The sequence below is a fragment of the Haliotis asinina genome, chromosome 9, assembly GCF_037392515.1.
Source record: "Haliotis asinina isolate JCU_RB_2024 chromosome 9, JCU_Hal_asi_v2, whole genome shotgun sequence".
NCBI lineage: Eukaryota > Metazoa > Mollusca > Gastropoda > Lepetellida > Haliotidae > Haliotis > Haliotis asinina.
The window spans coordinates 61,207,051-61,230,164 of record NC_090288.1 but is presented as its reverse complement, the minus strand read 5'-3'; the positions used below and the strand labels follow the sequence as shown (position 1 = coordinate 61,230,164).

The 23,114-nt window shown below is 38.6% G+C and overlaps 1 protein-coding gene across 1 annotated transcript in view; it reads left to right on the top strand.

The window, feature by feature from the left end:
- The window catches only part of LOC137297115 (dynein axonemal heavy chain 3-like), an 83,268-nt gene extending 61,418 nt beyond the window's left edge, over positions 1 to 21,850 (top strand). Inside the window, exons 61-79 of the mRNA XM_067829109.1 lie at positions 128 to 265; positions 479 to 583; positions 1,338 to 1,498; positions 1,685 to 1,856; positions 2,068 to 2,193; positions 2,605 to 2,782; positions 4,431 to 4,547; positions 7,164 to 7,240; positions 7,805 to 7,891; positions 8,099 to 8,305; positions 8,608 to 8,745; positions 9,194 to 9,454; positions 10,189 to 10,281; positions 11,357 to 11,455; positions 12,780 to 13,055; positions 13,792 to 13,965; positions 14,871 to 14,981; positions 16,861 to 16,921; positions 17,622 to 21,850. Coding sequence (XP_067685210.1) covers positions 128 to 265; positions 479 to 583; positions 1,338 to 1,498; positions 1,685 to 1,856; positions 2,068 to 2,193; positions 2,605 to 2,782; positions 4,431 to 4,547; positions 7,164 to 7,240; positions 7,805 to 7,891; positions 8,099 to 8,305; positions 8,608 to 8,745; positions 9,194 to 9,454; positions 10,189 to 10,281; positions 11,357 to 11,455; positions 12,780 to 13,055; positions 13,792 to 13,965; positions 14,871 to 14,981; positions 16,861 to 16,921; positions 17,622 to 17,767 — 2,727 coding nt within the window. The 3' untranslated portion in view covers positions 17,768 to 21,850. The remainder of the gene's footprint in view (positions 1 to 127; positions 266 to 478; positions 584 to 1,337; positions 1,499 to 1,684; positions 1,857 to 2,067; positions 2,194 to 2,604; positions 2,783 to 4,430; positions 4,548 to 7,163; positions 7,241 to 7,804; positions 7,892 to 8,098; positions 8,306 to 8,607; positions 8,746 to 9,193; positions 9,455 to 10,188; positions 10,282 to 11,356; positions 11,456 to 12,779; positions 13,056 to 13,791; positions 13,966 to 14,870; positions 14,982 to 16,860; positions 16,922 to 17,621) is intronic.
- Positions 21,851 to 23,114: the final 1,264 nt, after the last annotated feature.

Below are 23,114 nucleotides of genomic sequence, written 5' to 3'. Positions count from 1 at the left end.
AGCTTCAGTTAGTTACAGTTGATTTGATCAATGATTGTGTCTAGTCAAATCTATATGTCTTTATAACTGATGTGGACTTCAGTCTGTGTCTTAAACTGATATGCACATGGCACATTATATCTTTAAGGGAAACATTCTTGAAGACGAGACAGCCATAGAAATATTGTCATCAAGCAAGGTTTTGTCTGAAGAGATTTCAGAGAAACAGCAGATTGCTTCTCAGACTGAGGCGGAGATCGACCAAGTCAGAAACGGCTACAAGCCAGTGAGTATGTTAGGTTCATATTATACCCATCTAACACCTTGAATGATAATTCCTGCAAAGCCAACAAGCCTTATCTACAATCGGATGTAAATTTCACAGTCCTATCTATGGACAGGAAGACAAAAACATTACATTTGTGATTTGAGTGGCCACACTTGTCAGTACTAAGATAAAAAGATCATGTTTGTAGTTCGTGTGTCTACTTTGTTACAGGTGGCTAAACATGGCAGCATGCTGTTCTTCACCATCTCTGACCTGGCCAACATTGACCCCATGTATCAGTACTCCCTCACCTGGTTCATCAACCTATATCTACAGGTAATGCTCTGTTTACAGATAACTAGCAATCTACAGGTAACACGCACTTTACAGATAATGCTCTGTCTTCAGGTAACATGCAATCTATAGGTAACATGCACTCAACAGGTAATGTTCTTCTTCAGGTAACATGCAATTTCAGGTAATGTCCTATCTACAGGTAACATCCAACCTGCAGGTATAGAGAGTATTACATGAGGTCTCCTTACGTATGAATAATAAGAAATGAGTGTTACAAGTTTTGTATAGTTTGTATGTAATAAGATTAAGTTAGTATTTTATTTCTTACCTATATGTCTCACATGCATTAAATTGACAAAATAGTGGTCATTTTGTTATTTCAATGGCTTCAAACCAAAACCGGTTTCATTTTGTACAGTAGTACATATTTGCAAGAGGTCACATTGTACTGACATCACTATGCCATTCTCGTCTGTCCTGTTGGTAACCGATGTCACTATGCATGTCAGTTGTCATACAGTATACTACTCTGTAGCTCCCCATTTCTTGGTTTTCAGTTACTTCATTTGGCTAACATCATTTCTAGTGTGGGTTCCTGATGCAGGTTGTGATGTAGAACTTCTCCTTGCTGTACTCCACTATGTGCTCTCCAACCCAGATGTAGTCCAGGCCGTTCTGATAGAAACATGACAACGTTCACATTGTTTACATTCCCTCAATGCACATAAATTGTAGAATGAGTGAATTCGTGTATTTGTGGATGATAAATGTTTCCAAACTCTCAATATTTCAGTCCATCATGAACAGTGAGCCCTCTGAGCAGCTGAATGTGAGGATCTACAACCTGAATGACCACTTCACCTACAGCATTTACAAGAATGTCTGCCGCTCTTTGTTTGAGAAGGACAAGTTGCTCTTCTCCTTTCTCCTTTGCATCGGGCTGGAGAAAGGGAGGTTGGTGCCACTCTCCATATTGTCTGTTAGAAAACAAATGAGACAAACCTGTTTATCCATAGCAAGAAAAAACATATTGTTTCAACTTTGGATTCACAAAATATAAACTGGTGGTTTCTGGAACAGTTTGTTTGTCTATTGGACATTCACTACATGTGCTTCAGTGTGTTATGCTTCCTTGTACAGAGGTCTTGTGGATGACCAGGAATGGCGCTTCCTGTTGACTGGAGGCGTGGCGCTGGAGAACCCATTCCCAAACCCTGCCCATGAGTGGTTACCAGAGAAGTCATGGTCTGAGATTGTTAGATGTTCGTATCTACCAGCCTTCCAAGGATTCATGGATCATTTCCAGAAGAATGTTAGTTCATATCATTTTTAGCTTCTGAATTTGTCTTTATGTATTTCCAAACCCATTATGAAGAATGGTATATGGTGGGATGCAGTTCCTTAGCATTAAAACAGAACTAGATACTATATTCTTACAATTCATCAAAAAATTCTTGAAACTTGATGTGAACTGTCAGAAGAGTAATCTGCTGGTAACTGTTCAGTTGTGATGTGTTCACCAGATCTCAGAATGGAAGTGTGTCTATGACTCAACCACACCCCACACAGAGCAGCTTCCACAGCCATGGGGAGATAATCTCTCACGACTGCAAGAACTCATTGCTCTCCGCTGTCTGCGACCTGACAAAGTAAGTTCAATTGTGTTCTACTTCCCAGACGATAGGAACAGTCTTTAAATATTTCATGCACCCAGTTTAATTATGTTCTACATTGTACTCATAATTGACACATTAGTCAAGCTAAATTCTCCTCATCTGTTTACTGATTGAAAAGCTAAGTGTCCTCTTTCTTCTCATGTGTCTCCTTTCTTCCATTATACCTCCTGTATCTTCTTTACTGTCATCTACCCCACATTCAACCCTTTTCCTTTGCTCTGTTAATTTCTCTTACATTTCCTTACCTATCTTATGACCTTTTCCCCTCATTTTGTCAATCATCTTTCTCTCTAAATCGTTCTCCTTTTTTGCTCTTCCTTTACCTCTTGCCCACTTCCTCCTTCCTTCTCCACTTCCTCCTCATGGTTTGACATATGACCTCAGATTGTGCCAGCTGTCCAGACATACATCCAGGAGCGGATGGGTGCGATGTACATAGAGCCCCCGACCTTCGACCTGTCTCTCTGCTATGCGGACTCCAACTACTTCTCCCCGCTGATCTTTGTCCTCTCCCCTGGCGCAGATCCCATGGCTGGACTGTATCGCTTTGCTGAGGAAAAGGGTACGAGTTCTCCATGATACCCATGAAATATCTCTGTGTGGTGTGCTGTGAAACTGCTCTAGCATAGTCAGTAGGTGACTGGCAATAAACGGTACACTCCCAAAAATATTATGAACAGCTATATCTTCATGACAGTAATATTTTGTGTTACAGAATTTAGCTGTGGACTGTATATAAGTACTCTCTAGAACAACACTTGAGCATTTAAGGAACATGTTTGAAGGAAGTTAAGCTGATAGGATATGCAGCAAAAGGTTAAGGTTGCGCATGGAAGGTTCTCTCAAAGGAGTCTCTGGAAGGTACTCTCAGAGGAGTCTCTGGAAGGTACTCTCAGGGCAAGGTACTCTCAGAGGACACTCTGGAAGGTACTCTCAGAGGAGTCCCTCAAGGTACTCTCAGAGGACACTCTGAAAGGTACTCTCAGAGTACATTCTGGAGGGAACTGTCAGGAGTCTCTGGAAGGTATTCTCAGAGGAATCTCTGGATGGTATTGTCAGGAGTCTCTGGAAGGTACTCTCAGAGGAGTCTCTGGAAGGTACTCTCAAAAGTGTCTGCGAGGGTAAATGTTTAGCATCAGACAGATGTCAATTTTTACAGAATCCATTGTATACATGCCTTTCTGACTGCCCCTTGGAAACTATTGTCAATTTCCAAATCTGATAGGCAATGCTCTATTTGGATTAGACGTCAATTGTTTGCAACCTTAGAGTTGATGTCCTTTGATCCTTGTTTAATATTTAGTGATCACTAGGATCTGATTTCAGTGAGACTGCCCCATACCATATCTCTCACAGCTTTCTAATTGTGTAGTTTTTGTCAAGTAGTGTTGTCATGGATTGCTCTGGCTGAATTAGAACTTGTTCATCAGTGGCTGCTTGCTGTGTGGATTTCACCTTCATTCCTTACACTTTCATACATTATAGATGTGTTTCTTATACGGTTTTAGGCATTACAAATATTAACTAATTAATAGCATTAAAACTTCGAGAAAAGCAGTTTTCAGCATTATTAAATTTTGACAACAATGCGTTTATAAATTCTTTGCAGATCTAGAAAGGCCTTCAATCTTTGCCTGCTCAAAGTTTGATCATAGAGCACTCAAACCAGTACTAGGAAAGAATATATATATATGGAGATTTCAGTTGTCACATTAGCATTTAGACTGATGTATGCAAAGTTCACCAGTGTCTGGTGATATCATGAGAATTGATGGTGATGTCATAAAGACAGTTTCATTGTTGAGATATCTACTGATGGAAAATGAGCAACAACTTTCACATTCAAGGTTTAAGTATATTGTTTCAAACTAAGTGAATTAGTGATTAGAAAAACACAGTGTAGCTGACAATATCTATGTTGAAAGTTCATTAATTCTTAAATTTTGGAGATGTGACTCACAAATTTTGTTGATCATAATTTTTATTGGTTTTGTGCACTAATAAGGTAACAGGTGCAGGTAATAACTTCTTTAATCTCAGAGTGATGATTGTGTCCATGTGTGACTTTCATCCCTCCATGAATGAAAATCCTGCAAATTTTGAATTTAACATGCTATTAACAATGATCAAGGTATCCTTTTGAACTAACTGGGTGATGCTTGTTTCAGTGTTTTTAATCTTTAACATTATTCTTTGCCTGCGTCTATCAGGAATAGTTCCGTCGACAAGTAGCCGGGGGCCAAGTGGCCCAGTTCAAGCAAAGGCTGATGAATATAGGCGCAAAATGTCGGTGATTGGGAGAATTTCAGCGGAAGATTCATACTCCAGTATGTTCAGGAGAAATATTTCCAGGAACACTACATATTGTAGACATACTTTTTCCTAAACATCCTTCCTTGCCATGTTCTGGTCTGTGTCTAATATGTGGTGTCAGGATTCCAGTTCTTTTAATATTTTTCACTTTTTTTAATCTTTTTCTGTTGTTTCTCTTTGTTTTGTTTTTGGTGCAGTCAGTGAAGTTTTAACTAAATTTTGTATTTGTCATCAAGAAAGGTCAAACTGAAACCTTTTCATATCTAATAAAATGAAAATTATTTTGCCTGTTCAAATATAATGAAAACATTTCTTAGGAAAACAAGTACATTGACATCTTATGATCACAATTGAGAAAACTTGTCATTCACCCAGAACCATAAGAAAATTCCTTATATTTAGAAATTTTTGTTCTATTAAACCAATTAGCTATAATTTAAGTTTACACAAAATATTTATAAAAAGCTTTATTTCATATTTCATTCTCTATATAACAGCATGTTTGCATGATGGTGCTTCCCACACAACTGGTCCTTTGTTCTTTGGTTAGCCATTTCATTAGTTTATTGGTAAATATTGTCAAGTTGTTTTCATGTCAAAAGTTACTAGTAAATGGGGTATTTAAGCACTGATGATTCCTGAGAACTATAGTATCAATATTGACACAACAATTAGTAGTATCAACAAGAATATTACTGTTACCATGTATAGATGGATATCCATTTTGCATGACAACATGTCCACAACTGTCAGATTCATCTCAGCAAGTCTCATCTTACCCATTTCTTTCATCTGTATTCCCTTTTCTTATGTAGAAAATGTCTGTTTTTGTCTTAGTGGTCCTACCTACTTGTATTACTGATTTTATGCTCTAAAATGCCTTTTTTATAAATTCAATTAAAGGTTTTCATGACAAAACAGGAACACTTACCACTGTTATTGCTAAATTAATTATGAAAATGCAACCATGTTTGCTTTTGAAGATGTAATAAATAAGCACATTCTCAATAAAGCGTTTACTTTCAGTTCCTGTCTTAGTTTACCTGAGAACCAGTTTACCTGAGAACCAATATACATGAGAACCAGTTTACCTGAGAACCAATATACATGAGAACTAGCTTACCTGAGAACCAGTTTACCTGAGAACCAATATACATGAGAACCAATATACATGAGAACCAGTTTATCTGATAACCAATGTACATGAGAACCAGTTAACCTGAGAACCAATATACATGAGAACTAGTTTACCTGACAGCCAGTAATATTCCTACCTGTATGCAGTCTGCTTGTACTAAATCCCATTACCTGTGTGTTGTCTCTATACTCCCCTGTGTACCTTGTCACTCAGACTTCATTCAGTTCATTCCAGCATATATAGTCAACACTTTTCTTTTCAGCAATGTATTACCGACGTATAATTATGAAGTTATTTTGGTCAGTTGTTATGGGTTGAGATATCCTGGTGTGTAAGTTGGAGGAAAATGGAAACTGTTACAAATTCTGTTGAAAACTGTGCTGCCATGCACAGATAAACATCATCCTGTATATGTTGTTCTTTAGGCCTAGTATCATGTATGCTTAGCCTTATCTAAGTTAGTGTAAGTCTTATCTAACCAGTGTAAAAACCTCTCAGCTTTTTTATGTTATTCCAGAATACTCAGCCGCATTGATAGATACAAAGTATAGATGTAATATATACACAGTACTAACAGCCTATTCTCTTCCAACAGAGGTTACTCCTGTCATATCTTCCTAGCTAACCCCTCTTCTAATACGGCCCTTTCATGGTGCAAGTGTTCAAGACTCGTGATTGGAGGCGTTCAGATTCAGTTGTGCAATCAAAGACGTTGTTTCAAGAGTGATCATTCACAAGATCTCAGTAATTTCTGAATGCATCGGGAAAACTTCAATGCCACTACCAGTTGTTGTTTCTACAAACATATCATGGCGATAAATGATCCCTGCACTCTCTATTGCCAGTTTCTGATTTTCAGTTAAACATGAAATACCAAATCTTTCCTTCGCACGTTGATGAACCAACTCTATGGGGACCGCCATATTGGAGCTAAGTCTATTTAATGCGTGTTCTGATTGGATAGTAACAAGGGAGATAATTCCTGTTGCGAGTTACATGGGAAGATATGACAGGAGTAACCTCTGTGGGAAGAGAATGTTACAGCCTTCAAAGGGATACATCTCTGTTACCATGCACAAGGTGTTCACTTGAGATAAGCATGTTAGCTAACAAGACAAGTGCTTTAATTATAATATAAAACTATTTGATTGAATCTGACTGAAAGTAGTTCTTTTCTTAAGATTATTTTACTCAGTGAAACTATTGATGATATTTCTTGTCAGATAAGGCCTGATGAATTTCATGTGTTGGTTTATGAAATATGCTTTGATATCCCTAATTGCAAAATGAATTACTAGTCTTGAAATATCATAATAATATCCATATATAATTATGTTCACAGCAAGCAATTTTCTAAATCATGTTTGGATAAATGTCTTCTCTGCTTTGACTGAAGTCAGTGATCTCATGATCTAATGATCAAAATGTTTTAGAATGATTTCCTTGAACAATCATGTTGTCTCACCATGTTGCCGGTATGGTTTGCTTGCAGGATCTGGCAACAAAGGCCTAGCCACGATATCCCTGGGCCAAGGTCAAGGTCCTATTGCTGAGAAGATGATCAGTGAGGTACTGAGGCAACTCTATATTTGTCTGGGGACAGATTTCATATCTTACAGTGTTAGAGGTCACTGCAAACATGCGAGTGGACAGCTATATTATTTTTCAGCTTTCAGAAATTTTCAAATGGCCCTATGCATATTTTGTAAATGTTATTTTTATATAACTGACTGACAAAAACACTTGATAATAGGAACAAAATAATGTAAGTTTCTGCATGACAAATATTGGGCCGACAGAGATTTGGTCACTGTGACAGCTGAGTACAGTTTGAATTCCTTTGTACCTTATTAGTAGCAATACTTTAGAAGGTGAATTTATTATTGTATTAACCATCCAATGTAAAATGAAATGTCTAGTGCCAAAATAGCATAACACTGAAATATATAATTTGTTTAGAGGAGCTTGTCAAGTGGATCTTGACAGGGCATTTCATTGCTGTGTAATTTTCCATGTGATCAACTTTTTCTCAGTGTTTGTTGCCGAGGTTGTAGTAAAAACCTTTGCGTGTCACACGGAAAGCCAATGATGACAGTTCCCAGTGTGGGTGCAATGTGTGTATGTGTGTTACAGGCAGTAGAAGCAGGGACATGGGTTGTGCTGCAGAACTGTCACTTGGCAGCCTCCTGGCTTGGGGAGCTCGAGAGGATCTGTGAGACAGTGAGTATACATCAGGGAGTATATGTGTGTACATGTATATACGAGAGTGTTTGTTATTGTATCGTGGGGTATGAGTATATCATCAAGAGTTTGGGAGTATAACAATTAAGTGGTAATGAGAATATCTGGGAGTGTTTGTTAGGAGTGTATATCAGGGAATATATTAGCATATGGTTGTGCATCTTTCTGACACTTTTACTATTTTAGGTAATCACCGACCCCAGCAGAACAAAACCAACGTTCCGACTCTGGCTGACCAGCTACCCCTCTCCAGCCTTCCCAGTGTCTGTGTTGCAGAATGGGGTCAAGATGACCAATGAACCTCCCAAAGGAATGAGAGCTAATCTCCTGAGATCATACCTCAATGACCCCATCTCAGATCCTGGTTTCTTCAAGAGCTGCAACAAGCCAAAGGTAAGACAACTGCAGAACATTTTATTAACTGTGGGAACCCACTTATCTGTGTTCCCTATCAAAGCAAACTGATGGCTTGATGGTTTGATGGCTTTGTGATACCTAGGTGATCTCTAATCATCTAACATCTATAAAAAAAAATTTACAGCATCCTTTGCTTGGAGACATGATATCGTATAGTTTACTTTGATCCTGGGAAGGTTTACATCCACAGGATGTGACACCCTATACTTTACACGTTTACACATACATACTGTAGGGAGATATTTGAAGAACATCTGAGGTGCTTTTTCTCCTTGAAGGTTTTTGAGAAGCTGCTCTTTGGGCTGTGTTTCTTCCATGCCTTGGTTCAGGAGAGACGGAAGTTTGGACCCCTTGGCTGGAACATCCCATACGAGTTTAACGAATCAGATCTCCGTATCTCTGTGAGACAGCTAGAGGTAAGTCACAGTGTTGAACATGGTCAGTAAGACATATTTCAGGTGAGAAACTCAGAAATTTGAGGGCACTAGATGGAGTCATAACATCAGGCAGCTAATCACCAGCACACAAACTCTGCTGCCTAACCTGCTCAGCCACCACAACTTCCACAAAATACACAATCTAGACTACTAGTTGTCCGACCTTTTGTACATGTATAAGAACAGGGCAGCTGACTTTGCATGCTGGTGATAAGGCTGTTGGTTCAAATCATGGATACGACTCGACCCAAAAACTACTAGAATTTGTACTTTACTAAGAAAGTGTAAATCCTGATATAACATACGTTACTTCTGACCACTTTCTAAATGACATTCTGTAATCATAACCCTGGACACAAACTCTGGCCACTGCAAAACATAAATCAAACCACAACAAAGATGAGTAGTTTATGTTTATCTGTTGAAGATGTTTATCAGCGACTACCAGGAGCCCCCCCTCGAGGCCCTCACCTACTTGACAGGGGAGTGCAACTACGGTGGGCGTGTCACTGATGACCAGGACCGACGTCTCATCATCAGTATCCTGAAAATATTCTACTGCAGTGAAGTCATCGATGATGACAGCTACTGCTTCTCCTCTAGCGACCTGTACTATGCTCCCCCCAAGGGCAGCTATGAGAGCTATGTGGAGTATATCCGGAGCCTGCCCCTCATCCCTCACCCAGAGGTCAGTTGGGTCATTTTCCCTGTTTTATGTTTGGACCTAGGTTGGAATATGTCTACAGTAACATTTTCTAGTAAGAAAGGACTCTACTGGTCAGGTTTGCTGGCTTAGTCAATTAGGTATGATCATGTGAAAATGTCTGTCATTGTTATTTCTTTGAGGGCAGATTGATGCTCATGCTGTTGACCACTGGATTGTCTGGTCTAGAATAAATTATTTCCAGACTGCTGCCATATAACTGGAATATTGCTTAGTTGGTGTAAAACTAAACTCACTCACTCGCTTTCTTTGTGGTAAATGATAACCAGCCCTATAATAGTCTGTATTTGTTATTGACTTTGTTGAAACCTTCCACCTCCTGCAAAAAAAGTTCACTACTTAAACATAGAATAAAGATATATGAGTGATCTATAGACATAAAGAGTTGTTACAAATTGTTGAGATTAACCCTTGGATATTCATGACTATTCTTGACTTGAAAACGTTACGTTGTTATGACGTACCGGTATACACATCACAGCTTTCGTAGCTCATAAGATTAGTCTTTTCTCACTGTCATACTGCAAACATCTACAATTCCCCTAACAATGTTCATGTACATAGTCTCTTCTAATGGTTAGTTATGATTAATTTCAAACCATTAGTTTAAAGATTTAATTATTTAGTCAGCACCGATAATGGAAAAGTTCCTGTTATGTCCAGAGAATTTCAATTTATGTGGTCTACCTTGTTTGCAGGTGTTTGGCCTACATGAAAATGCAGACATCTCCAAAGATCAACACGAAACACATCAGATGTTTGAGGGGATTCTCCTCACTCTCCCAAGACAAGTAAGCATATAAAAAGACATTTCAAATTATACTGACACCTTAAGAGCTCACCGTGTTCCTGACAAGAACTATAGGTGCCATAGAGTGTTTCAGTTTCTAAATCATTTAGGGCAGTATAGAAATTTTGCATTTTATCTATGTTTACTGAAAGTCATTTCTTATTAACTACTTGTGTGACAGTTTCTTCACATGAAGGTAATTACCAATCAGTATTAGGACATATTATTTGCCTTAGTGAAATAAACAAGCTGTTATTATTGTGTATAAATGTGTGCACATACATGTAATCAAGATGGCTTCAGGTGTGGTTATAACAGCTGTGTTTTATCATTTGTTGGCTGATGTCAGGATGAGGTATAGCTGATGTTAGATAGAAACTCTCTTCATCTCACTGTTCAAAGTGGTGTTCAAACTCAATTCACTCACTCACTTTTCATCTTAGTATCAACCCATTAGTTTGTATTTAACTCTTTTTCTCAACAGTGCAGCAATGCCTGTGTGTCTAACTCTTCGTGTTGTTTCCTGATCTTCTAACAACTGTTATTGTTTCATATTCCGCATTGTCGCATGTGTTCAGCTCTACTAATACTAACCACTCTGTCAAGCACTTGCTGTAGAAACACTGAACAACAGAGGGACACCGGAGTTGTCCAAACAACAGTAACACTGGCACCTAGGGAAATACCTTGACAGTTCCATATATGTGACCATTCACAGATACCGAGATAAGAAGTTCTTTATGTATGTCACAAACACTGAGATTGTGGACTGAAACTGATCTTCAGTTGCTGATAGGTATTTCCCTACAGAGGAAAACAATGTATGAGCCAATGCCTTTGTCTGTGTCCAGTTCTGATAAGAAATATAGCTTCTTCCTGAACGTTCTTCACTTCACCCAGGTCAAGTTATTTAGGCTGAATTGTTGATTTGTCCAACATAGTGGTTGTAAATATAATAATCTAATCCTCAAGGAGACTTAAAGAAACAGTCACCCAGTGTAATTACAGGTATTGAGGGTGCACTGTAAAGTTCTTTTGTTCATTGTTACTGATGTAATAATGTTCATGTTTGCCAGACATCAGGGGGAGGTAAGTCAGCCCAGGAGATCATTGAGGACCTTGCCAGTGACATCCTGTCTAAGATACCCCCTGACTTCAACCTGGAGGATGTGCAGGTGCGTATAAAGGTTATGATACCCAATGTGCAGGTGTGTATAAAGGTTATAATAACCGATGTGCAGGTGTGTATAAAGGTTATAATAACCGATGTGCAGATTTGTATAAAGGTCATAATACCCAATTCGCAGGCTGTATACAGGTCATAATACCCAATTCGCAGGGTGTATACAGGTTATAATACCCAATGTGCAGGTGTGTATACAGGTTATAATATCCTATGTGCAGGTGTGTATACAGGTTATAATACCCAATGTGCAGGTGTGTATAAAGGTTATAATAACCGATGTGCAGATTTGTATAAAGGTCATAATACCCAATTCGCAGGCTGTATACAGGTCATAATACCCAATTCGCAGGGTGTATACAGGTTATAATACCCAATGTGCAGGTATGTATACAGGTTATAATATCCTATGTGCAGGTGTGTATACAGGTTATGATACCCAATGTGCAGGTGTGTATACAGGTTATAATATCCAATGTGCAGGTGTGTATAAAGGTAATAATAACCGATGTGCAGGTGTGTATACAGGTTGACATACTGACTTTGCAGGTGTTCTTGATTTAGTAGTTTCATTTACTGATCTCTTGAAGACTAAAATAAACTTAATAAATATTACATAATACATTATAATGTTTGTATTACATATACAACATTACATTAGAGAGTATATATACAGTAATGTAGACCTACAATGAATTACCATTATTTGCTAGATGATATACATGTATCTGAGTATTTAATATATTTGAGAACAGGGGAAATACCTTTTGGACATAGGTGCAGCCACTAGACTCCATCAGTAGAGATTTCCCCTTCTGTGAGCTGATCTCGAGAAGGGTGAACGTCTCTTCCAAAATATAACACATGATACGTTTGACAACTTTCTAAAATGGCATTGTGTAACCATGCTTCAATAATAGACACCAGGTTTTGAGTGATATAACTTCTTTTGTGGTTTTCACATTTTCATATCAAATAACACAATGTCATGAGTATTGAAAAATAATAAAATAATGTATGGCCATTTTGAACTTTTTGTGTGGCCATTTTGACTAGGGCCAGTGTGGCCATTTTGTCAGTTGTTTCAATTTTGACTTGTTTCCTATGAAAAAAAACAACATCTTTACATATTTTCTGTTGTTGATAATGCTTCTGTTCTTTGTGTATTGTGGTAAGTGCTACTGGGAATTGCGTGGGGTGGGTGGCACCCTCACCAATCTAACCTTTCCTGAAACATCTTTTACATCAACCTCAGTAAGTATGACAATGACTGACTTGTCTTTGAAAGACAGTGTAAAGAGTTTCCCATGTTCTAGAACAAGTACCCTGTGCGCTATGAGGAGTCCATGAACACAGTACTGGTGCAGGAGCTGATCCGCTTCAACCGCCTCATCAGAGTGGTGCGTCAGAGTTTGCAAGACATCCGCAAGGCCATCAAGGGGATGGTGGTCATGTCTGCCGAGCTGGAGGATGTGTTTGATAGCATGATGGTAGGAAAGGTACCCGGCATGTGGGCCGCCAAGTCCTACCCTTCACTGAAGCCCCTAGGGAGCTACATCACAGATCTTCTGGCTAGGCTACAGTTCTTTAAGGTAAATCATGGTGTGTCAAGTTATGACAGTTATTGTGTCAAGGTACACATCACAGTTGTCATGTCAGCTGTAACATAGACTTATGATTATCATAACACTAAGATGTCTTTGTGCATGTGGATCCACATGTAGTGATCTCTATGATGAGATTGTGTATCTTTATGCATACCCTGTTTCAGTCCCCCGTGCTGCTTGTACTGAATCATATGAACAAGCCTGCTCTTATTAGGAGATAAACATCATGTGTTGGCCAATTTCCGGGTGTTATTGAGTATTTGAAGCATGGGAATGCATTTGGAGCCGACGGGGTGAGCCGGAGGTTTCAAATGAAATATTACCGTGCTTCAAATACCCAATAACACCCGGAAATTGGCCAACACATGATGTTTATCGACATTGTAAACAAAAAAGTAAACCAAAGGGGTTTTACTGTCTGCACTCCTTTACATCGAGTAGGGGTACAGCAGTGAAGTGTCATCAGCTGGCCGTTTTAGCCGGTTCCCATGGTAGCATCTGGAGTTGCTCATTTGTGACGTCATTCTAACTTTACGTCACAATATAATTTGAATGACGTCACCACTGTTGATGACACAACAAAACAATTGTTTACGTGTCAATACGCGGTGAATAGTCTTGCAGTTTCCGGGAATCTAATACCATTTGATCATGTTTTACAACCAATCAGATTAAAGAACACAGTAACTTGTGGTTTACAATACATGACCATGTGTTCCAGGACTGGATATTCAGTGGCATTCCCACTGTGTTCTGGATCTCAGGGTTCTACTTCACTCAATCCTTCCTCACCGGGGTGCTGCAAAACTACGCTCGACGCTACAAGATACCCATCGACCATCTGGGATTTGAGTTTGAAGTCACCACTCATGAGAATCTCATCCGAGCCAAACCTGTAAGACATATTCTGAACATGTAAAGAGAATGTAGGTTTGGAATGGGTTCAATCACTTTTCTGGGACATGCAGTACTGTGACTGAAGCATGGAGTCAAAGATGTGGGTTCTAGTCCCGACAGAACTATGTTAGATGTGAGAGTACCGTGGAATCTCTTAGTGGAGAATATGTGTTAAGAGAAGCTTGTTAATGTCTGTATTCAGCAGTAATCCAGATGTTGCCTGTAAAGAATATTAGACCTGACCATCCAGTGATTGATATTGTGACTGAGCATGACAAACTGATCCATTCTCAGAGCTCCAGCTAAGCAATTGACTTTGGGTATGATACCCATACATGAAACTAAAAGGGTATTTCCAATTTCAAGTTTTTATCCATATTTTTAGATACCCACCATATTTTTAAAATCCGGGTAGTCACTCACAATAAGTATAATTGATCCAACACTCTTTTATTCAGTAATAAAATAAGTACAAATCCAAACAACAATGCCAAATTATAGCTAATACAGTTTTGCCCATGTGTAGTCCTAAACCTTTCAAAGTCAGTTTACCTCTACACACCTGGCCTGGGACCTGTTCCCAACAGGCGACAGTTAAATGAAACAGTGTGATCTGTTAGTATAGTTATAATGTTATACATCTGTTATAGTGTGATACATAATGATACAAATTATGTATCTTAACAGTATGGTCAACATACAATAAGATATTCTACATATCTTGACAGTTATGTTGCCATGGAATGTGTAGGTGTGCACATTCATTGGTACTAGCACTAGACCTTATAATACATGGAGTGCAATAAAGCATAGATGTGGACCCAAGGCATGAGTGCAATCATGACAGACCTCGTCATACAGAGTGATTTACTGCTTGTTGTGTACATAGCATGAATGTTTCAGAAAAATGGTGCCTACATCAAGGGTTTGTACATGGAAGGAGCACGATGGTGTCGACAGACGCAAGTGATAGCAGAGTCACAGCCTAAGATCTTGTATGATCCCACACCAATTGTATCCTTTTAACTTGAGTTCATCAGGGGCTGGCTGTTGGTTTTTGTAAGTGAGAAGTGGGGCAGTGTGCAGGAGATAGGTGGGAGGTTTGAGTCATGTCACACTGATAGTATCCCTCTGTTCACTGTGTGACTGGCTGGCTACTGTGGTATCAGGGAATGTCATGAGACTTCCTGGCTACTGTGGTATCAGGGAATGTCATGAGACTTCCTGGCTACTGTGGTATCATGAGACTTCCTGGTTACTGTGGTATCAGGGGATGTCATGAGACTTCCTGGTTACTGTGGTATCAGGGGATGTCATGAGACTTCCTGGTTACTGTGGTATCAGGGGATGTCATGAGACTTCCTGGTTACTGTGGTATCAGGGAATGTCATGAAACTTCCTGGTTACTGTGGTATCAGGGAATGTCATGAGACTTCCTGGTTACTGTGGTATCAGGGGATGTCATGAGATGTCCTGGTTACTGTGGTATCAGGGGATGTCATGAAACTTCCTGGTTACTGTGGTATCAGGGAATGTCATGAGATGTCCTGGTTACTGTGGTATCAGGGGATGTCATGAGATGTCCTGGTTACTGTGGTATCAGGGGATGTCATGAGATGTCCTGGTTACTGTGGTATCAGGGGATGTCATGAGATGTCCTGGTTACTGTGGTATCAGGGGATGTCATGAAACTTCCTGGTTACTGTGGTATCAGGGAATGTCATGAGATGTCCTGGTTACTGTGGTATCAGGGGATGTCATGAGATGTCCTGGTTACTGTGGTATCAGGGGATGTCATGAGATGTCCTGGTTACTGTGGTATCAGGGGATGTCATGAGATGTCCTGGTTACTGTGGTATCAGGGGATGTCATGAGACTTCCTGGTTACTGTGGTATCAGGGGATGTCATGAGACTTCCTGGTTACTGTGGTATCAGGGGATGTCATGAGATGTCCTGGTTATTGTGGTATCAGGGGATGTCATGAGATGTCCTGGTTACTGTGGTATCAGGGGATGTCATGAGACTTCCTGGTTACTGTGGTATCAGGGGATGTCATGAGATGTCCTGGTTACTGTGGTATCAGGGGATGTCATGAGACGTCCTGGTTACTGTGGTATCAGGGGATGTCATGAGACGTCCTGGTTACTGTGGTATCAGGGGATGTCATGAGACGTCCTGGTTACTGTGGTATCAGGGGATGTCATGAGACGTCCTGGTTACTGTGGTATCAGGGGATGTCATGAGACGTCCTGGTTACTGTGGTATCAGGGGATGTCATGAGATGTCCTGGTTACTGTGGTATCAGGGGATGTCATGAGACGTCCTGGTTACTGTGGTATCAGGGGATGTCATGACCATAGAACTAACACGACTTTATATATGTGGACTTTATACATGAAGATCGTTAGGTGGGATTTTGTTTTGTTTTAGCTTACATTTTACTCTAAATTTCATAAACTTGCTGTTGGATCAGTAGAATAAGTACACTAATTTAAAATAAACATATAACAAATGAACAATGCCTGTCTTAGGGAATGACAAAAATACTTTTGTATCTATATGCTGTACTATCATGTTAATTTCTGATACCAAATTTCCACGAAATGGCAATAAATTCTTCAGGTCAAAGTTTCAATAACTGAACTATTATGTTCAAGTGAAGTTATGTCTAATTCTTCAAAGACAAGACAACATTTTAGTCATGAAAGAATAACATGTCACATTGTTTAAAACATCAGCCATATGATCATAACAGATGTGGTATTGAGACAGGTATCCGTGTCCAACTCATGACCCATCCATATCCAGTACCTGGGTTACCGGTCCCAGCACTACTTTACTATCTATGTTTTATGTACTATACATCACAGTTGGATTCCTCAAGTTATTCAGATCTGGTTAAAGCCGGGAGAGAAGTCCCAGTTTGCCGATGGACTTACATATTCCTGTCCTGGTGAGTGGTGGCCTGGTGATACTTCACCTGGCGTTATATACTCGGTCAACATGTATTTAGTTCTCAAAACATAACTTTTAATATGTTTGGAATATCAAACCAACAATCCATGTCAGTTACTCAGTTACTCAGTGAATCAGTGTAGGGTCATTCCTTCACACTGTAAATTTATGGTGTGAGGTATTTTAATGGTTAAAGCATTTGCTCATCTCACCAAACACAAGGGTTCAATGCCCCACATGTGTACAATGTGTGAAGCCGCTTTCTGGTGTCCCCTGCCGTGATATTGCTGGAATATTGGTAAAGGCGGCGTGAAACTAGATTCACTCACTCAATCCTTTACACTGTACCCAGAATGCATCTGCCACAAAAATTCAAACCATTGGGGAAAAGATCAGTGGGGTAGCCAAGTTGTCAAAGTGTTGGCTTGTCACGCCAAATACACAGGTTCAGTTCCCAACATGGGCGCAGTATGTGAAAACTTATATGTGGTGTTACTGATGTGATTTGGCTGGAATATTGCTAAAAACCATGGCTCCATTCCACAAAGCTGCCTCAGCACTATGACAATCCTACCTTCCATACTAACATTTACTTTCATAGCCAAAGATGGTTTTGCAGATCAGTTTCAAGGAACACAGGGCACTTGAATTGAAGGATATTACAAATGATGTAATAGACGTGATGTGTCTTGTTCCAGTGTACAAGACTAGCGCTCGGCGTGGTGTGCTGTCAACTACCGGTCATTCCACCAACTACGTATTGACCATCCAGCTGGCCACAGACAAACCAGAGAGTCACTGGATCAACAGGGGGGTAGCCTTGCTGTGCCAGCTTGATGACTAGCAATGTGTTGAATATACACTGACTGAGTCAACTGTGCTGTGTCACCTCGACAACTAGCTATATCCTGAATATCCTTGGATCTGAAGGGTATAGTGTTCTTTGCCTCAACTGACAAGTGAAGCTCTTTCAAACGTTTTCTGGAAATCCTAAAGCATGGTCTTGCTAGAACCACAATGATGGCAACTCCTTCCAATATGGACACTGCATATTACTGTAAGAGACTAAAGTGCTGGGAGTTTAACAGGCTACAAACTCCGGCACCACAAGCTTGTGTCACACTTAATGAGTTAACCTCAGAACTAAATCTAGCTGCTGAGATACAGGGACACATAACTCATTTGCAGCATCCTTTTGGGATTCTTTTAGGGACGTTTGGTTGGTTCTCAGCAAAAAGTGTTTACTCCGTCCAGTCCTCATGAGATCAGCTGCCTGATGTCCAAGTTGCAGTTTCAAGGAGAGTTGCATCACAAGGATTCATGTTGTGGAATGATTGCATATTGTGTGGTGCATGTTACATTACTGTTGAAAATGTTTGTGAAATATCTTGTGACTATGTGAATATATTATCATTTCAAATTAATATTGCAGTAAATTCAGAGGTCATATTTATGACAGAATACAAGGAAAGAGGAAGGCAGTATTATGTAATTGCTATGTCAGATGAATACTGCAAGACATATTATGTAATTATTTCAATACTGGAGTATTATCCTATGTCAAATGAGTACAAGAAGACACATTATGTAATTTTTTTCAGTAAATACTGAACCGTTATGTACATATCATGTTAAATTATTATTCCAAGACATATAATGTACATATTGTCAAGTTGATGCTGAAAAGAGGTATTATATATTTATTATTTATAATGCTAAAGTCATGTGTCTGAAATCTGTGCTGACAATTTACACAACTGTTGATTGAGTACATGTGTTGTTTTATCTTAATTACATTTTTATTAGATTATACACTTTTAGATTAGCTGTTACAATGTTTTTTGTTATGCCATGTCTTTGTAAACATGATCCTCTACAGGCATTATGAAGTAAACTGATTATTGTTTCTATATATCAAAGACGTTTTAAGAGGAAAAATGAAGCAAAGAATGTATGGAATGTTGACCCTTATTTCACAGGTGGCAGTCTATTGTTCAAATGACACGATGACCAATTGTGATGTCATCAACAGAGGCTGTCATAATGTGTTCTCAAAAACGAGGCAGACACTGGGAATCACTAAATCTGTAGTGTCTATGAGATATTATATAGGCTTCATATGATACAAGCCTTTGGTCAGTAAATGATTCTTCCTTTCATAACATTAGCTGACAGAATGCACAGAAACATGGGGGTGTTGTCCCATTCAGTGTCACATTATAAAACGTTGTCTACTGCTCACCCAAGTAGTATGTTCTCAGCATGTATTACAGTGAAGTCCTGTTTTTCTGGATAGAACCTCCAAACATTTACAAGTTTTCCAGAATAACAATTCATGGTTACATTGCAGTATTCCTCTACATATGCTGCGTTTCCATAGTAACACGGTATGGAAGGAGGCTGTTAGGTTTTATCAAGATTTGCAAATATAAATTAGTAGGAAAAGTTTTTCTTAGGATATTATGACCTTACTGCCTTTATGTTTTGGTTATGCTGTTTCATGTGATCTGTATATTCCTTGGTACAGACTGAACCTCACAAATGTTTTTATAAATAAAATTCTGATAGTTGTCAGAATTAGAAACTGAATGTAATGGATCATTTTAGTTCAATAGTGTTGCAATAATAATCAAAAATTATCACTGACAGTTAAGAACAAATTGATTCTGTTGGCACAATATAAAAAATAAGTCCACGATTAATCAAATACCAAATGTACTACCTCACATTTTCGGTGAATTTTGATATTCATTAATGATTTCACACCAAAAATGGATTACAAAGTCTGTTTCTAATATTTTTTGTTATTTCATAATTTTGTCAACACAAGATGCTTGTTTTATGTCCTGTTTTTTTTCATGAGCTGTAACTTAAAACTTTGTGTGCCTGCATTCATTCCATTTAACACATCCTTCTTGTAATATTAACTGTTGTTTTGAACGGGATTTACACCATTTACAAGATACTGTATATATATTCATATATGTTACATGTACTGAAAAGATGCAGTGATTTCAGTTTCAACCAGTTATCAAAATAATTCAGTGACCAAGTGCTGGCCTAAATGACCTCACAGTACCAACCATCATAAGAACCAGGTCTGTATAAAACATGCATCATGGGTACCTGAGGTGTCTCAGTGGATAAAACACTTGAAGCCCAGGGTTAATGCCATGGTAGTTATTACTGGTGAACCCTTTGTGGGCATTCCCTCTAATGTAGTTAAATCTGTTTGTGGTAAATTATATATTCATTGTTAGCATTGCAAATATGTCTGTTATGTAGTACCCATATTTTCTATGTTAAGCTTTGCTAGACATGATAGACACTGGTCACCGACTTCTGTAGACCAGTCGATGTAGTATAATGTATTAATGAGTCCTATCTGCTCAGTCTCTAGTTAACAAATGCACAGCTTCATCAGTATTATTTCCATTGTTTGTATTAGGTAATCTGTCTTTGTGCTGATTCAGCAATATATGTGCCTTTACGCATTTGTTAATTCTACTCACAAGTATGAACTTTGTACAAATGTATCATAGCTATGTCACGCCACACACAACAAATACCATGTACATATATGTTACTCTGTGTAACTGTCCCTGATGCACAGGAGGGTTGAGATGCTGGACTGAGAAGCTGGGGATATCAGTTTAACAGACACAACAAATGTCCACAACACCATCAGTCACTTTATATATCACATAATGCGGTGTAGTCAAAATCGTGGGTTCACATCTGTGATTTTCACATGTGTGAGTTCTGAAAATGGTTTGTTTAGAGTAGAAGGTCTCAACATATCTACGTTCACTTTAAAGTAAAATACTGTAGCATTCATTTTGTTGAATGCAGCATTTACAAGACAGAAAGATGATTAAAATTAGTTAAGGTTAGAACAAAATGTTCTTGTTTAAAGGAGCTTCCTACACTGTTGAACATTACATGATATATCTGTGTTATTGAGTTGACATTCCAGCATTTACGAAATTGATTAGATGTAACATGTATATATATATAACAGTTTAGGTGGCTTCAAATGGCGATGCAGGGAAAGTTTATTAAATGACCATGACACTCTTGTGAAAATGGGTGAAAATGTACAATGTGCATGCATGAATGAACGCAGCCGACCTGTCTCAAAAAGCTACATCTGCATCTAAGTGTTTCTCAAGGTTTTAATAGATGTCTTCAAACAGATAAATATTGATGATGCTGTTGAAGGTGAAACATGAGCAGTAGCAATGTATAACGTTCAGTATTCCATATGACAGTAACTTAATGCCAGACACTGCACTATTTCAACCATATTTTACTGTTAAGTAATGGAGATAACTCATATCCATTTTATTTACCCAAGGCGTAATCTATAGTGAATCTTAACACCATGTACAATAAACAAAAGTTATAATGAACTCAACGGGATTTGACTGAAATATGGAGCAGGTGGTCAGGGCTAAAAGACACTTTGAAATATCTGCCAGTTCATTTTAAGCATACATAGTTTACTGTACACGTCATTGCGGGACACTAGTTTCAAGTAGTGATAGAACAATTATTAAACAAGAACAATAACCAGCACTGGAGACTGTTGTACAATGTAGTGAAATATGTATAGGTACTCAGTGGTATGCATTATTTACAAAAGAGCACTGTCTGATTGTATATTTAATGTCTTCGTCTCACTCAGGACTAACTGATCTGTGATAACACTGCTGTGATCTGTGACTGCATGTGATAACAAATGATATCATCATTGGACGTTTTTATTAACGTGATAACAACCGATATCATGTAACAAACAGTGATACTGTTGTATGCTTGTATCTATGTGATAACCAATCATGTCTCTACGCAATATTCATGTTGCTCTTGAAACAAGTTTTATTACTGTCAATCATTTACACTTGCAATAAAATCTTTTTCTATGCATCTAGTTCTAGTGTCTCTCGTTAATGTGACCCATGAAGATCCATTTAAGAACCAATGCTTGTTGAAAGAGACGACTAACAGGATTGAGTGGTTAGGCTTGCTGACTTTGACAAATATCATTGTATCGCAACTGAGCTCATGCTGTTGATAACTGGATTGTCTGGTTCAGAATCAACTATTTACAGGCCACTGACATAAGAGTGGAATATTGCTGAGTGTGGAATTAAACAACAACCTATTTATGTTTGTGAAAACAAAGTGAAAAGAAATATATCCCTTTGTTACGGTTAAATATTCAGTAGGGCCTAAAACATGATCATAGTGTTAAGAAGAATGTGCAATACTTTAACACACACTTAAAGACAGCTACAACCACTTTGTGGCACTTTCTGGAAAAGCTTGCCTGGTATACTGCCTCAGAATTTTGTTTTTCACTAAGAAATATTTTTTTTGTTAAAAATCAACTGCAAAATATATACAGTCAGGCCGTGTTAGTGCAGACCCCGATAATCCGATTCCCGCGATATCCGAACAATAACTAGCTGTAACCAATCTTGTTTACTATGTAAACTCATTACCTGCTGATTCATTAATCCGGTGCTTCACTCTCTGTATCCGGACGTTAATTAGCAGTAACAGATAAGCTAATTACACATAGTTTTGCTTCATTAATCCGGCGACACATCAAAAAGGTTCAGATAATCCCCTCACACTGTCAGCCCCATTCAGTGGTAATTGTTAAGTGACACTTCTGACACTGTATTTTGTGTGTGATTAAATACAAGTATCCATTCTGAAAATATGATGAAGAAAGTTTGTGTTATGCTGTGAATTGCAAATCCAAGAGTTACCTCCCTTGCATCACTGTCCGCCCTTTGAGGTAAATGTGTTGAGAAAAAGGCAGAAGTTCTAAGATGTGTAAGACAATCTATAACTCACATCATAATACAGACCTATTTCAGCTCTTGAGGCTAGATCATTGCAATGTTTATATACCATGTCGTGAATGTGAAATCAGCTGTGATATCACTTACTTACAGACCTATTCCGTACCATGTTCTCTGCCATGTCGTGTCCTTATAACCTGAGGAGGATTATCAGTAATATGCAAATTTGTGTTTCACAAAGTACTAAGACCATTTGGAGCATACACAGAAATCACTCACAATAGGTTTCACAATTTTAAAATTTTAAAAGGTTTTAAGAAAACAGGTATTTCTACTAGGAAATGTGCTGGGCATCTCGATTAAAGTGAGCAGTTT